The sequence below is a fragment of the Stegodyphus dumicola genome, chromosome 7 (genome assembly GCF_044657685.1).
Source record: "Stegodyphus dumicola isolate Sdum_Otavi_A_Nest chromosome 7, ASM4465768v1".
Classification (NCBI taxonomy): domain Eukaryota; kingdom Metazoa; phylum Arthropoda; class Arachnida; order Araneae; family Eresidae; genus Stegodyphus; species Stegodyphus dumicola.
In genome coordinates this window covers 83,893,980-83,912,421 of record NC_140774.1, presented here as the reverse complement: position 1 = coordinate 83,912,421, position 18,442 = coordinate 83,893,980, and the positions used below count along the sequence as shown (strand labels likewise).

General features: G+C 31.0%; 1 protein-coding gene across 2 annotated transcripts in view; it reads left to right on the top strand.

Annotated features, from left to right (window-relative positions):
* Positions 1 to 18,442, top strand: part of Vps28 (vacuolar protein sorting 28) — a 96,643-nt gene that overhangs the window by 32,741 nt on the left and 45,460 nt on the right. For both annotated transcript variants that reach the window (XM_085820545.1, XM_085820544.1), the window contains one exon: positions 9,529 to 9,582. In XM_085820545.1, coding sequence (XP_085676671.1) covers positions 9,529 to 9,582 — 54 coding nt within the window. The remainder of the gene's footprint in view (positions 1 to 9,528; positions 9,583 to 18,442) is intronic.

Sequence of the window (18,442 nt, the reverse complement as noted above, 5' to 3'; positions counted from 1 at the left end):
TACAGTTTATCTCCATCTTTTTTCCTTCCTCCTTCCCACTCTTTTTTTTTTTTTTTTTTGTGTGTGTGTGTGTGTGTAACATGGTTTGTATGGTTAAATTAACTTTCAATTATTAAATTCCATCCACTGCTGAGCATACAGAATGAAAATAACCTAGGATTTTGAACTCTAAAATCCTTTTCCACTTTTATATACTCCCTTCATTATCGTGTTACAACCAGCCATTGCTGTTGGTGGCCCTCGAGTGTGCTTTGTAGTACTTGCAGTGTTCTGGATCTGCCACTGTGAACCACTTTGGACTTTTGAGCAGATATGATTGTCTTAGTACCTATTTATTTCGATTTTAACTGAATAATTGCCCTGAATACGTAATGTATGACTCCAGAAAAGACGTGACTGATGCTTATCTGGGCAAGTATTATGCACTAAATCATTTTTATTGCATTTTTAAAAGTATTGGAGAGCTCTTCGCCTAATGGCCTGATGGTCAATGGCCTGGCGTTTGTTTAATAATTAAATAATTAAAACAATTCTTAAGACCCGTTCGCAGCCAAACGTTAAAATAGCTGAAAATTGCTAGATCGACCATTGTTCAAATTCTCAAAGAAGTTCCTACATGGGAGTTTTTGTGATTTTCCCCATGCTTAATGTGGATACTAACCAGTTCCATTTAGAAAGCCTATCAGGAAAGCAGTCCTTTCTTTAAGCAAACAGGGCTTTCCTATGCTTTGCCGTAATCAAAATAATCCAGTCCACAGCAATGTTTAAAAAGCTACAAACAGAACAAGAAACAGTTTCAATTAAAAATACCAGGGTTTTAATTGGAATAACATTAAAGAAGTTTAAAAAAATCATTCTGAAACTATTACAAATTACTAATTCAGAAGTCAAACAACAAAAATCTTTTGTTGTTTGACTTCTGAATTAGTATTTATTCGGCGTGTTATTGTGTCTTAATTATTACAAATTGCTCTTGTTAGCTTTTTGTTATTATGCCACCGTATATTTTATATATATTATTCATCCTCCATCATGTTATTATCAATTACTCCAAATCCATAAAGCCGTAAAATGCAATAATATCTTAAAAATTGATGATAAATGTATGAAAATCCTGTTCACACCTATTTACATCTAATACATACAGGCGACAAGTCGAAATGATCATTGAAATTTAGGTAAGCATACTTACCTGGGTAAAGACTTTTCATCTGATTTACCATTAATTAATATTTGATGATTTACAATCAAAGAGTTGACAAAGCAGACAAAATACCCACAAAGAAACGTTATTATCCATTGTTTGAATTCTTCCATAAGACCTACTTTTTTACTGAGCGAATTTCTTCAAATTTTAAGGACTTTTCATAATTTTGCCACATGATAAATAAAAAAAATCATGGATTTTCTGATTTATATTGAAGTTTTGAGATGGTTTCTAATTTTTAAATGCTTTTAATATTTGCCAGCATCCTTGAACAATCCATTTTCAAATACAAACCACGTTACGTGATGGCAGATTAGGTCACAGACGACCGATTGGTGCCGGTGGGCCATCTGTTATCACTGATCACTGGTAGTTTGATCGAGGTTCGAATAGCAGCGAATGGTTTAGTTGCATGGGTGATTTCATGATTTTTTGCATTTATAGCATGGTACAAGCCAGTTTCACTTATAAAGTCCTCAACGAAGGCATCCCTCCATTTATGCAGATAGCCCTTGTATGCTTTGCTGTAATGAAATAAATAACCAAACCAATGATGATAAGAGATATCAAATAAAAAAAATAATCTGTGGGGCGTATAACGTATTAAATTATACTATCAGCTTAAATCAAGATCTTGATCTCTTGTAACTGTTCTATTAACACTGGCAAAGCTTGATTGTTTGAAAATAAATATAACTTAATGCATTGTTATTTAACAGATTCTTTGAAAGAAAGTGTAATTGAAAATCCTTGGCTGTGAAATATTTGCCGAATTTCACAATTTATCTCTTAGGATGTTTCTTAATTTCCAATTATGCCATCCTTCCGGCGATGAAATAACTTATACTGTGATGCAGGAGAAAAATTGAAATATTCAAAAAGAATTGTCATATTGTAAGAATTATTGAAGAACCAAAATTTATTTTAACAAATCTTTATATAAAATAACACACTATCCCTACTATTTGAAGAATATTTTAAATCCGTTTCAGTTGTACTTATTTTCAATGCATTCAATGAAGTGCTGACCTAACATATAATGAGATTATTAAAAAAATATGAATATAATTTGAACGCATTCTTTATCTATGATTAAGTTCTATAAATTACTCCATGTAAAAATCAGTTCAGCATTCAAGATTTTACGTATGATGGTTCAAAATTGGTAACTGAGGCAGTTTTAAAGATATCCCTAACGCTCTCTGAAAAAATATCAAATGATCTTTCCAAATTCTTGCATAACCCTTAGCTGAATATTTATTAATAGTATAATTTGAATTATATTTAGCGGAGAGCCGAACATTGTTCTTGAGAAATTTTTTGTTGAATGCACTGACTCGTTATGGTTTCCAGACTCTACAGAGGGCTCTCTATTGAGGGCTGTTGCAAGCGTTCAATGCTTTGTTGGCTATTGAAAGCTTTCAACGATCTGTCCTTCTAAATTGCTTGAGGCAGGGGGTATATACATTCAAAACCTGTTCAGGTCTGCAGACGGAAACGAGAGTTCAGGACACAGAAGTGAAAAAATTCTTCAAATTTCCTACTTGGCGAAAGATGCAATGACGTTACCGAAACCTTTAGGTTTGCAAAGTATTTGAATATAATGGATGTATATGCATATTTTGTGCTGTAGAAATAACATTTTGATGAATGAATCATGCCATGGTAAATCTGTAAATGTTGCTTCATTTCCTAAGATTAAAAAATTAACCATTTTAATGCAGAAAAATTAAATGTTTCCCCAAAATGAAAATTGACTATCCTCCCAAATGGAGTTGTGGCACCCTCTAGTTTTCAATATTGATACTAATCAAAAAAAAAAAAAAAAAAAGTGATATTTGGCAAATATTTATTAATAATATGATAAAGTAGGCTATTTTTTTTTTAATTCAGCAGAATTTTGAGGATGTATTCTATGTAGCAACAGACTTTTTCAGTACATCACTGCATTTTTTTATGTGATAATATAGGACTAAATTTGATTATGTTGAAAGAATAGGCAGACATTTGTCAACAAACTGCCTTAAAACATACAAACTGAAATGTACATAATATACATAAATGGCCAGAATATGAATTAATTAACTTGCGTTCTTGTGGGTGTGAGGACGTAGACATGTTCGTGACCGTCTTCTAACTCAGAAGGAATTTGGAATGCGAACCAAGATGGAGAGAAAAATAGGGAGGGACGCATGAATTAGTACAGTCGGGAGCTTTGAGAAGCTATTTTTGGAATGCGAGAGGGAAGCAATTGTGGAACTATTTTTCGAGTGCAAAAGGCGTCTCTTCAAAATTTTGATTTTATACTAACTAGACAAAGGAAATTAACTAATTTATGGCTAATTGTCATAATTAATTGTGTAATTGCTGAAGTAATTGTATATAATGTAAACAATTGTTTTTTCTGGCATTTTTTTATTGATTTTACTAAAAAAAATGAGCCTATTTCAATATTCTAAGACTACTTAATAGCTCATAAGCAGTAAAGTTTACTTAAACTTTTTTCCTCTTTCCGCTACGACAATCAGCCAAAAATTAATTTCCTTTGTATGGTCAATATAAAACCAAAATTTTTACAGACGCCTTTTGAACTTGAAAAAGAGTTCCACAGCAACTTCCACCAAAATAGCTTCTCAAAGTCCCTAACTGTACTAATTCGTGTGTCCTCCCTACTTCTCTATCCATCTTGGTTCACATTCCAAATTCCTTCTGGTAAGAAGACAGTCACAAACATGTATACGTCCTCACATTCACAAGAACATAAGTTAATTAATTCATATTCTGGCCATTTATGTATATTATGTACATTTCAGTTTGTATGTTTTAATGTACCTTGTTTTCTGTAAATATTTTTCAACTTCTATATTTCATAAATTTTGCAGATTGCATTATGTTTATTAAGATTATTTTGAATTAACATGCATGAAAGCTAGGGTGTCGGGGAACACTTTAATCAAGTGAGAGAAAACAATTTTTTTGCTACTACTCAATTTAGCAAAAAAAAAAAAAAAAAAAAAAAAGGTACTTTTCCATTTTGCCGGCGCAGCCGATAAAGTCGCCAATAATGGTACAACTGGTGCCAAATGGAATATCCTCGCTGGTAACCTTTTATGCCTCATTTTCAAAACAAGTAGCAGCCGTTTCTTATCAGATTGATTGTTTCTTTCATTACTGGAATACAATTACATAGAATTTTTACCAAATAGTTCAATTTTATGTCCTAAGGCCATTCACTGTAAATAAGTCAATTATTTACATAATGCAATCACACTGCTCACCCAAAGGCGAAATTATAGAAAAGGCAAAGTTAAGGATTAAATGCATCAATTCTAATGAGAATGCACTAGCGAAGTAAAGGACTGCAGTTTTAGTAAGCTATTCATGCGAACTGAAATAATTCTTGCCCTTAAGCTTGTATTCCAAATTAAGATTTAACTTGAAATTAATGTGGATAATTACTGAGAGAATTAGATTTTTAAAGCGTAGTTTAGAGATGAGATTACTTGGGGTTACGTGATATGAATCGGCGAATCAGGATGTTGAACCATGGCAGCATAGTAAGTTCTTAAATTAATATCTTTTTACAACTTTATTGTCTTTATTTATTAGCTTCTTACAAAATTTTAAATGATATTAAAATGTTTATGCCTTCAAAATAAAAAATTCTTTGAACTAACATTTGTTAACATTTTCTATGTGTGTACTGTGTGTAGTCGCCAATAGAGTTTGTTTGGCAAGATTTGCGGTGGCGAAACAGGAAAAAGTACCAAAATTTTTTTTTTACTACTACTCAATTTAAAAAAATTTTTAAACGAAATGGAACTCTACATTCATGATGAATTCTATATACTACCTTTACTTTAAATCTAACTAACTGGTTTAAACTCAACAATCTAATTGTTTTAAACCAATATAATTGGTTAAACTAACAACCAGTTTGGCATTATAATTCTTACTTGAGTAAATGACGAAAAACCTTCCCATTTATTAATTATTGTTGATTGATTGGAGGGTTGGTTTTTCCCCTTGAAAAGCTAACCAATTTCTGATCAGTGGCGATAATTATATGATTTGTTGATTAATTTTTCATTTTTAAATGTTTCCATTTAAGTTTTTGTATAATTCAAATTGAAGTTTCTTTTTAAAAAATTTTTCAAGATTTAATTTTAAATGTTTCTAAGTTACTTCATTCAACTACAATTCTACTAACTTTCTGTAAGGAGATAATATACTCAGTGATCCATTAGTAAAGAAATTATTATTTTATAATTTTGCAGCTATTGTGCAAGTATTAGGAAATTTATTATGATTTATTAATGCATTTAATTCAGTCTTTGATTATACAGTACAAAGTCCATAATCCGGACCCGTCGGGACTTCAGCGATTCTGGATTAGGGTTTTTTCTGTTTTATAGATCATCAATTTAAATCTGGTAAGATGGCATGTAGAAATTATACAATTAAAAATATGAAATCATAATTTATGAAATAAAGAGCAATTATGGTCTAAAACAGGGGTAGGCAAAGCGGCGCCATGGCACCCCCGATCGATTTTTAATGCGCCCTCGCTTGACTAATGTAAATGTATGATAGCCAGAGCGATTTACTTACTCTTGTCAAACAGCGATATACAGCAAGTACTGTCTGACCATGTATTCCAGATCTATGTAAACATCCGGTTTGGGGCGGAAGTGGGCACATCTATCAGTTATGTAGGGGTGAGTGCAGTAGCCCGGTAGACACTAAATGTCCCCTGACCTTCGATTTCACCCACACCCCTTCAACCTTCAAGAGGGAAAAATAATCGCGCTTTTCGCCCACACACCCCTTCAATTAAACTGACCCATCTTGGCCCTCAGCCAAACTGCTCTCACTAGCGTGGTTAGACAGTAGTCAGTTGAGTTTAGGATTGTGCATAGATTAACAGTTTGCTAACCTTGAGCGTATCTAATAACATGCACGTATTTTTTGTTAGTGTGTGATCGTATTTTGAATAGACCACGCATAGACCTTGCATTTAAAACTACCAAGTAATCCAAAATAATTCTTTTCTTTCAAAACCCTTCATGGATAAATGTAAAAGAAAAGGAACATATTTTAACAATGAATGGAAACATCTATATTGTTTCGTTGATTACAAAGGGAAGTGTATTTGTTTGTTGTGTAATAATAGTGTTGTGATTCCCAAGAAAAGTAATATTAAACAACATTTTAAGACCATTCATACCAATTTTGATAGTGACTATCCAATGAACTCTGAAATTAGAAGAAAAAAATATTTCTTTAAAATCTTCAATAACTAACCAGCAAAGTTTTTTTTACTAAACCGCTGCAACAACATAAAGCAGCAACGATCGCGTCATATAAAATATCGCATTTGCTAGCTAAGAATAAAAAACCATTTACAGATGGAGAATTAGTGAAAAAAGTCATGTTAGAAGCTGCTGATTCACTTTTTGAAGAATATAAAAATAAAAAGGAAATAGTTTCAGCTATAAACACGTTGCAATTATCAGCACGAACTGTTACTAGAAGAATTGAAGTAATTGCGGAGAATTTGGAGGCAGAATTAGCAAATGATATGGAAAATTGTATTTTCTTTTCGCTACAGATGGATGAATCGGCAGACGTGACAAATATATCACAATTAGCAATTTGCGTGAAGATGGTATTTTCTGATTTTACAACAAAAGAAGAATTCCTTAAAGTTCTGCCATTAAAGGGAAGCACCAGATTAGAAGATATCTTTTCTACTTTTAAAAAGTGTATAACAGATGTAAAATTACCTGTACAAAAGTTATCGTCAATTACAACAGACGGGGCACCAGCGATGACTGGTAAGAAAAAAGGATTTATTGCCTTATGTAGACAGGATTCCTTATTCCCGAAATTTATTTCTTATCATTGCCTCATACATAAGAAATGTTATGCGCAAAAACAATCGGTTTTCAACACGTATTTACGATAGTTACAAAAGTTATTAATTCCATAAGATCGGAAGCTATGCAACACAGATTGTTTAAATTACTTTTAGAAGATGAGATCGTTCAGTTCACAGATCTTCTTTTACATACTGAAGTGAGGTGGCTGAGCAAAGGTAAAATACTTGAGCGGTTTATCATGCTTTTGCCACAAGTAAAGGAATTTATTGCATCAAGAGGCGAATTTTACGAGCAATTAGAAAATAAGGATTGGCTAATCGACCTCGGATTTCTGACAGATATAACGGCAATGTTGAATGAATTAAATTTAAAAATACAAGGGAAAAATCAGCATATCGCTGACATGATTAGTGCAGTAAATGCATTCAAATGCAAGTTATTGTTGTTGAAATCCTTTCTATTGAAAAAATCATTATCACATTTCCAAATTATAAAATATACTGTTGAAAGTTTAAATCTGAATAATGAAAATTTTACTGCTACATCATATTTAGAAATTATAGATAAGCTAATAGAAGAGTTTTCTTCTAGATTTGAAGATTTTGCAGCATTAGAACCCGTTCTAAGATTTTTCATAAATCCATTCAGTGTTACTGAAGATGATGTCCTTGAAATAGTTTCAGTGTATTTCGAGCTTCATAATATCGAAGACCTAGAATTAGAAATAATAAACTTGCAAAGTGATATTATTTTAAAAGCGCATAGTAATGATAAAATGTTTTTGAACTTAGTCGATGAAAATAAGTATCCTATTTTAAGGAAATGTGCGCTAAAAATTTATTCATATTGTGCAACAACATACAATTGCGAGTCTTTGTTCTCAAATATGAAATATTTGAAATCAAAATACCGAACACAGCTTAATGACTCACATTTAGATAACTGTTTAAGGACCGGGAACTCTAAATATATCCCCAATTATAAGAAATTAGCTGAAAATATGGGCACCCAAGTTTCACACTGAATTATATGTATCTTTATGTATGACACCAACAAAATAAAGTTATAAAAAATCTGTTTTTTTAATGCCTATTTATACCTGTTGATTATCTGTAAAATATGCGCCCTCGGTGATTTTCAAATTTAGTATTGCGCCCTTAAGGACAAACAGGTTGCCGACCCCTGGTCTAAAGGATATCAAAATTTACAAAAAAAATAAAAGCTTAATATTTATTTGTTTACTTTATTAAACATTTCTTCCAATGTAAATTGTTTAAGTTGCTTCATTTTTTGTGCTAATACTTTCTGTTTAATTCTATAAACAGACATAATTTCTTGTTCATTTACAAAGCTCCACTGTTCAAGTCCTGTAATTGCTGTGTCGAGAATACCAACTAATTTGTCAATCGAAATTTTTTCGTTTTCAATAACCTCTCTGTCACTTTCTATCGGAAGCATGCATGGGTAAACGCTTTACACGCATGCGTAGCATACGCACGCATTAAACGCGGATGCGTAAATGCATTATGCGCATGCATAAGTTTGTGGCTTTGAGGTCCGGATTATAGATCATTACGGATAATGGAAGTCCGGATTACAGACTTTATACTGTATACACATATATGTGCTGTAAATAAATTCTGAAGTAGTATATATGAAATTTGTTTCTGGAATGTGTTATGACAAACTATTTTATTGATGTGAAGATTTGCTAAATTACTATTTTTATTATAAATATTCTAACACAAATGTTATTTAATTATTTATACATAAATTATATTGTTTTAGATAAATAAATATTGTTATAATATTTATTTATAAATAAATGTATATATAATTGTTTATATGTATGCAAACAGGAAGAAGTGGAGTTACAGGAAAGAGAACTTTTTTTACATATTTATTTTTAAATTTTTGTTATGATAGTATTTTAAATATGAGTTAATATTAGTTAAAAGGTTAATTGAGAATACAAATTAAATTAAATAGCTGTTCTAATCATTGAGTAAGGAGACTTTTATTATTATTATTATTCAAGCCTTTATTATAAATTTAAATTTTCTGTTCTAACAATTGTTCGTCAGAATTTTTACTAATTAAGTCGTGAGCATTTAAGAAATAAATCTCCTAAAGTTTTTTTTTTTTTCTTTTTTCTTTTTAAAGCATTTTTGGGTATTTTTAACCTGAGAATTTCAAAGGCTACTGGTTGGAAAAATTGTGAATCACTTTGCGATGAGAGAAATGGAAGAAGTATCGATTGTTACTTCCCATTAAGTTACCTAAAATAAAAATCAGTTTTATTTTTTCTTTCTTTCCATATAAAAAATTTATAATTAAAATTTTATAGTTGTTTAATAATAGTTTTTCTTAAGTTGATAATGTACATACTTTATGAAGCAGATAAAATGTATAGTTTTTTATAAAATAATTTTTTTTCAGCTTTTCATCACAATTTTGGATAAATTACGTTTGGAAATGAAGTCAATGGATGAGGTATGATTCATATTTTTCTCTTTGATACTGAGTTCTTTTTTATTACTATAATATTATGGTGCTTACTTTTCATTGTTAGAAATTTCTGAATATTCAATTAGATTAAATACTGTTGGAAAATATTATAGAAAAAGTTACTGAATACACCATCTTTTGGAAAAAGAGGTAATTTAATTTAGTTGCAGTTATAGGTCTTACTTTGATCTTTATTCATTACACTTTTTACAAAATTAAAAGTGCACATAGTGCTATTATTATGCTTGGAAGCATAAAATTGCATGCTATATTCATGCTTTGGGAAGAAATATAATGCCCTATAATAAATATGATAATTTTACATATATGCAGCATATATATATCTGATATCTACAAAAATAATACTAACATACAATGATTTTTTATGCTATTACGGTGAAAAATGTATTAAAACTGTTAATATTATATGTACTAAATTTTAAGCAGCAATACTGATATTCATGCAAAATAATACAATCAGAAATACAGAAATAATACAATCATAGTGAAAATTGCAATTCTATAGACAGAATATATAAAGATGTATGAATAAACATTTCTGTGCTGACTGCTTTTAATCAATTGTTTCCCCAAAATTTTGCACTGCTTTTCATTTGCTTAAAAATGCTAGTTAGCTCTAAGATTATTATTATCACATGATTTTTTTTTTTTTTTTTTTTTTTTTTAATCTTTATGTCTACAATGTAAATAGTAGCATCATTATTTTCTGCTTCAGTGTTTGACCATTTGCAGCAGCATGTTCATTTATAATTGATGCTATTATAGAATCTAAAATTAAAGCTGAAGAATTCTGCATTTGATTGACTTCCCTTTTCCTATTTAATAATGAGCGTAAAGATAGAAATCTGTTATTGAAAAATGGTAGTTGATATTTTGATTATGTCCATTCCTCAGCCAATTCGATGAAATCCAAATTAATTTCTGTCCAATGTAAATAAATTGCAATTTTGTCAAAAGGCATTCTGGAAATTGTCAGAAGGCATTTAGAATTGTGTCTTTACAATTGTTTTGAACTTTTCACCTTAATGAGTCCTTGTAATTTTATAAAAATGGGATTTTTCCGAGGGGTATAAGAGTAATGTTCAATAATGTAATTAAACTGGTTGTAGAAGGCTAAGGCTGTTTATCTTGTACATCTGAAAAATGGTTAGATTAACCTAAAAGTGTCATACCTGTCTCCATTATCTGTAATATCTTATGGTTATCTTTATTGTAAATAAATATGTAATATTTTATATAGAAGTTTTTTATTTTTGGGGAAGAGAGGAAGGGAGGATGCTGTTGGAGATGGAATCCAAGATTTAATAAGTCTTATTTTCCTCCATTGCTATCTGCAGAAAGATCTCAAAGTAATTGCTCCTATCACTTAGTTAATTTTATGAGGTCCACAGAGTTGCCAGCTCTCCCAATTTAGGCAGGAGACTCCCGATTTTCGACCGCTCTCCCGCCAACCCAATTTACAATATATTTCTCCCGACTTTTTCTTATTCTTAATATTTCTCACGATTTTTATGGAACTTGGCTTAATACTTCGTTATATGAACAAAACAAAAACAAAAAAAAAAAAAAAAAAAAAGTGATTTTGGACGTCTGGAAAGCAACTGAATTTTCTCTACATTATATCTAAAATAAAACTTTGCAAATCAAATGAGAATTTCTGCTTTGTGGGTGACAGCATACGTATCCAGAAACGTCATTCTCCAGTTCTCCAATGGGCATCGAGCTCCTTTGCATGTCATCTGGCATATATTAGCAAATGAGCACAAAGGAAGCTCAAGGCCGTTGGCCGTTATTTGGATGTTCTTTCGTTCATCTTGTCCTGAGTTGTGTGAGTATACGTGTATTTGGGAAATAGTTTTAGAAATTATCATCTTTTGTTATGTCTGCGAGAAAGGTGAAATACTGGTGCACGTTTCAAAAATTGTGCACAGTTGACTTTCCTTCCATTATTTCTTCAAGGAAATGTAATAAAATAAAATGTGTACCATCTGTCGTTGCGCTTTTTCGATTTTGCATGGTAGAAGGGCAGATGTTCTCAAACATGTGCGTACACAAAAACACAAGGACAACATGAGTTGTTTTGAAAAAAATGAAAAATTAAATTTTTCTTCGGAAAGAAGAGACCAAAAAGTGATTAATGCAGAATGTCTGTTCTCCGCCTTTTTACTTGAGCACAACCTGCCACTGAATGCATCGGATCACGCTGCAGCTTTATTTAGAAAAATGTTTCCTGATAGTGAAATCACTAAGAAATACTCAAGTGCAAGGACCAAAACTGGTACAATTGTTAAAGAAATGGGTTTGAAAAATAAATTTTCAGTTATTGATTGCATTAAAACAGCTCCGTTCTGCCTCTCTACGGAAGGAAGCAATAATACCAATTCAAAACTGTATCCAATTGTTGTTTCTTTTTTTAATCCAGAGTCTTCAGAAATTGAGTGCAGTTTACTTTCTGTCCCCACTTTAGAAGGACATTCGGCACGCTTTAATATAGCACAGCTAATTATTAAAACTTTAAAAGAAAATGCAGTCCCTTTGGATAATTGCTTAGCACTTGGTGCCGATAATGCACCAGTAATGGTAGGCTTGAAGACTGGTGTTGCAGGCATCTTAAGAAAGGCAAATTCAGATTTGCAGTGCACCTGTCACCTCTTAAATTTAGCAGCTGAAAAAGGGGCAGCTTCTTTACCAATAAATGTGGATGAACACATTGTTGATATTTATTATTATCTTGAAAGGAGTTCTAAAAGAAAGGAAAAATTGAAACAGTTCATAATACTGAATAATTCAGCTGCATAATACTGAAATGAGAAAAATTTTGAAACATGTGTGTACACGCTGGCTGTCTTTAAAGAAATGCTTATCTAGAATCCTCGATCAATGGAACCTACTTCTTGCATTTTTTAAAGAAGAAGTAAATGCTTCGAGAGTTAAGATAAAAGGCTCTATTGAAAGTTATAAAGTACCTAAAGTAAATGGAGATGTAGTTACTACTTCCATTTTTAAAAATAGGTTTGAGAAAAATAAAGTAATTTCTGCATCATTCAGCAATTCAGCTGGCAGTTCTCAAAATAATACTGCAAAATATAAGTGTAAAGCTGATACAAATTTCTCTCAAAATAAAAAAAAAAATGCTCATCACACGAAGCATTTTCCGATTACTGTAAGTTTATCTTGTGAAGAACAAATATTTATGTTTTTTTCTTCGGACCTTAACGAAGCTTTTTACTTTTTTTTACAATTCATTTTGCCATCATTCGATGTTCTTAACACAATTCTACAAAGCAGAATTCCATTAATTCATGTTTTGCAATCAATGATTTATGATCTGTTTAAAGACATTTTATCAAAGTTTGTAAAACCAGTCCGTGTTTTGTCTTGCAATTCTATATATGATATGATTTATGGTGAAATAGAAAATCAGAAGAAAGATGAAGATTTGGTAATAGGAACTGCAACTACAAAAGTAGTGGAAGAACTTTCAGAAGAAGACAAAAATAAGTTTTATCTTCATGTTAGAAGTTACTTCTGTCGAGTATGTGATTACATACTACATAAATTTCCAGTCAACGATGAAGTGATTTTGCATGCTAAAGTTTGTGATGTTTCTGCTCTAGCAAATGCATCTTTTTCTGATATAAGGTACTTTTTGAATAGATTTCCTGTGTTACTTCGTTTAGTCATGAAAAATGATGATATTGATGTTACTACTGATATACTGCAGTCGCAATTTTGCAGTTTACAATTAGAAAACTTGGATGAAGTTATAAAATCAGCTAGGATTGACACCCACTGGAGTTTAATTGGAAAACTGAAAGGTGTTCATGGAATTTTAAAATATAGTGAACTGTCTAGAATTATGTTGGCCATCTTGAGAGTTCCCCATAGTAATGCGGAGTGTGAGAAGATTTTCAGTGTTGTGAAAACGAGGACTAAATTTAGATCTAATATTAGTGATGACACATTAGAAAAACTTTTATTAACGAAAGCAGGCCTACGTGGTAATTGCTATGAACAAAATTATGAAGTTTCTTTATTAATGAAAGCAAAATTTGCCACTGTTCATAACATTTGTATGAAAACTGATTAAAGTGGTTTTTTTTTTTTTAGTTTTTTTTTTTTTTTTTTTTAAATGATGCAAGTAATAAGAATGTTTTTTATGTCTAAGGTATTTTTGTGTTGCTTGCATTTAAGAGTTAGTAACTATTTAAAGTTAATTCATTATTAAAAACTATATTTTTATAATTTAAAAAGTCTTTTTAACATTGTGAAAAATCTCCTGATTTTTGAGTGTCATAGGTTGGCAAGTATGGGTCCATTTTAATCATTTATTTTAAATGTAAAACTAAATCATGCTTCATCTGATAATCAGGAACAGCATTCATTCTCATGCTTCATCCAAAACACACAATGTAGATTTTTGTTCTACAGTTTTTTTTTTTTTCATTTAAATTTAATTAAAAAGTGATATTCTGAAAATTCACCTTTCATCAATTAGATTGATTTTTAGATTTCATTAGTATTTCTTATTTTTTTAGTTAGTACAGTACAAAGTCCGAAATCTGGATGTCCATTATCTGGAATGATCTAAAATCCGGACCTCAAAGGCCATGAACATGTTTTTTGGGTATGCCTTACGCATGCGTGTTTGATTTTTCCTTCCATAATAAAACGTGGAGATTTTCACTTAAAAATTCCGATTCTTAATTTCACTTAGGCACTAAATAACATACCTCGTTATGGAAAAACAATCATGTAACCATAAATTTATGAGATTAATAATTTGGCTCCAAAGCTGAGTATCTGCTTGACATACATCTCAAACGTTCCGTTCCATTTACTGCTGTTCGCCGCGCTTTCCGAAACATTCACCTATCACTGCATGTTTATCAATACATGACAGCTTCAGTAATAACTCATGCAGTGATGTCTAAACTTTTGTTTATATTAGAAATTGAATAACAAGAGTATGGCAACCTTTTATGCTAATATTATGCTTGGCGATGATTATAGATTTTTAAATGCTCTAAGAAATGTTGATGAGGAAAAATTCAACAAAAATCTTTTCTTTTCATATGCTAAAAATAGATTTTGTTAATGAAATTCATAGGCCAAAAGATAACATTTAATCTATTTTAATTAAGAATAACTGATATGTTTATTCACCATAAACCCAGAAGCGGTGGCAGAATATGTCAGCACTGGATGGCAGAATTTAGAGAAGACGAATTAAAATCTGGGGAAGCACCGAGTGGCAAAATTAAGGGATGAGACATTTTTTATGATTTAGGAAAAGCACTGGGGTGCAAAGTTTAGGTGCGGTGAAAATTTAGAACTTAGGAAGGTGCTTTGTAGCAGAATTTAGGACCTGTAGAGATTGCACCATACGGTGTTTAGCACCGGCCCTAGATAAAGTGTTAAGTATATGTGGGAGTTTATTTATTCAGGACTCAGTTTTAAGCATGTGCAAGAAATAAACGTAAGTATAGTAAATAACTAATACAATTTAGTCTTAATTCAGTACGTAATAGGAGCAAGACAAAGTTTAGCGAAAAATCTTAGCTTTTGTCGCCAATCTTGTGATACACAGCCAATAATGTATCACGGACGCTATTAAACTAAACTAAAATTATCTTTACTGATTCATTTCAGTTAATGTAGCGGACTGTGCTCTGTGCTGCTCCCTAATCTGTTAGTTTGATCCAGCTTATTATTTTTTGCAGACTGTTATTATTACGGCAATTTTATAAAAACTAAGCTTGAACTTTCGTTTATGTTGAAAAGAGTTTCCAATTCTGGAGCTGCCAAAGTATCTACAAAGCGAAACCATGTTTCGATGTCCATTAAACAAAAAGTGAAATTGCTGCAAAAAATAGATAAAGGCATATTCGTCTCAAAATTATGCGAGGAATATGGCATTGGAAAGTCAACTGTATATGACATAAGCAAAAAGAAAAAGGAACTTTTTGAATTTTTTGTGGAAGCAACTTAAACAACTTACATTGAAAGAAATGTTTAATAAAGTAAACAAATAAATATTAAGCTTTTTTTTTTTTTTTTTGTAAATTTTGATACCCTTTAGATCATTATTGTTCTTTATTTCATAAATTGCGATTTCATATTTTTAATTGTATAATTTCTGCATGCCATCGTACGAGATTTAAATTGATAATCTAATATTCGGAAAAATCCCAAATCCAGAATCGCCGAAGTCCCGACAAGTCCGGATTTTGGACTTTGTACTGTATTAGTATTTTTTTAATGAATTTCCATACTGTTGTACCCATGTTAGCTTTTAAATTTCTTCAGCTTTGAATCATAGCTCTCAAAGTGTTATTTTAGTTTAAACTTAGGTAAAAGTTTTAAGCAATTTTAGATTGTCATACATTAAAATTAAAACTGCATTGAACTTTGAGAGTGATTTAAGTTTCTTCTTTTCGAAAGCAAAAAAATTTGCCAAAACTTTATTATTAAATTTTTGCTGAATTTTTCCTGCTGCTGCAAATTATTTGAAATATTTTGTGGCATGCTACTTTCACCATCAAAATATTTTCTCACACAAAGTAATCTTTTATCTGTAACTTTTATCTACTGAAATTATGTGGGGCAGAGCTAAGCTTCAGTTTCTGAAATATCTACACCATATTTTCAATTAGCTACTGTGATTTTATTTAAAATTTTATAGCTCAATGAAATGTATTTTCTATTTTTCCATCATTTTATGAGTATGAAGTGCAGCATATTTTATATAAGTTCTGTTATGCAAACTATTTTTGGGAAGTATGTACAGTCCATTAAAGAACTCATAATTATTTAATTCTTGAATATATTTCTATTTTGAACTAGTAGAAATATCTCCATCACTGTGAGAAATTAGCCAATTTCTAAAAATGCTTTCATACCTCCTAATAAGCCCAACTTGATATACATCCTGTTTGTATGGAAAAAATTTTATTTGGAATGCGACTCGAGTTTGACGAGTCATGACACACACTATACTTTTTATTTACCTCTTTAAAAAAATGCAACCACTTTCCATTAGCTTCAGTATGTATGCCTGTTGCTGCTAATCTGTAAACAATCCACTCTCAGCTAATGCTGGGAAGGGGGAAAATAGATTTCAAAAGAAAGATCAGAAACTTCAGAGCATGTTGAAAAATTGCCATTGATCTGAACAGCAGAAAAACATCTATGTACAATATCATGTGCAATGATGATGATGTCATGTCTATGGCAAAGTACAATTATATAGCTTCGAAGCTGTCAAAGACAGCTTTTGCAACCTCGGCAGCACTATCAGTATTCTTTTTCTATGAATTGTGCAATCATGTGCAATGCTTCATATATGTGAAGTATATATTTCACCCACTGCATTTGCATTTTAGTATTATACAGTATTGTAATAACTAGAGTAAGATTCTTTTATAAGAACAGATGAATTATTTTTTCTTTATTTCTGATTGGAAAAATTTGTTTAGTTTACTTGCAAGGATCTGGAATGGATTAATGATTTATATCAAGGTATCACTGTATATCTTTCGTAATGGTTGCCTATACTCTGTGTAACTAGCATTATTAGTTCCCCCTTAAATCTCCAATAAGAATGCATTTTGAAAGTGTGAACGTAAAAGTTTATTTTCTCATTAATCAATTGCTGGTATTAAGAATCAACAGAGTTGGGAAAGTGATAAAATTCAAAAACTAATTGTATTATCAATGTATTTTATAGAAAGAAAAATCCACTTATATATAGAAATTAGTATCTTAAATTATTAAATAAAAGTTGTGAATAAAGCATGATTCTTCTTTCAGAATATCATCTTTTTGTGTCATTTTTATTTCTTAAAATGAATCCTATGTATATATAAATTATAAAATAAAATTATTAAACTTTATTGGAACCAAATGGCAATATACCTTTAAATTCATAAATTTTAATTAAACAGATCCTTGCTTCATTGTCACTCTGCAACATGTTATGTCAATCAGTCTTTCTCTGCACTATGAAATCTTTAGCCCATTCCCTTTTCAGGATTTTTTTTAATTGAAAATTTTAAATCCTTGTGCACCACATAGTATTACACAAGGCTTACAGAGGTAAGGGGAAAAAAATACAACAACACAACACAAAATAAAATAAACTTACAAATTCACAGATGACACATAAGAGATAAATTTACAGAAGAAAGAGAAAGCCATTTTATGTTGGACAAATATGTGAAGAGGGAGAGGAAATGTAATATTCACAGAGTTTAACCTAGAAATGAGTTCCTTTTGTCCTTCCTTGAGCTTTGAACAATAGAACAACAAATGTTCGACATTTTGCACTCCCCCGAAACTGCATGAACACAAGTCTGTACTAGATAATCTAAATCTCTTCAGATATGAATTGAATTTACCATGTCCAGTTAGAAATTGAGTAACTTCAAAATTGCAGAAAAAGTGTTTATTATTCAGTCTGTGAGGAATGGAAGTAAAATATAGTTTAGTCAAAGAGGCAGTAGTAGAATTCCCGTATAGTTCATTCCACTTGAGTATTGTATCATCCCTACTTTTGTTCTTGTAAAATGACTTAGGAAGTATCACTGGAGTAATTACTTGAAGATGTGTAGCTTGTTTTCCCAACCAATCAGACCTTTCGTTTCCTAGATTGCCAGTGTGGCCACGTACATGAGAAAAGATAACATCACCACCTTTATTATTAAGGTCTTTAAGAAGAGCATGGGAAGTGACAATTAATTTATTATATGAGAAGATATTCCTAAGAGAATCTAAGGATGAAAGATAATCAGTGCGAATAAGAAATTTAGCACATAGCGAACAG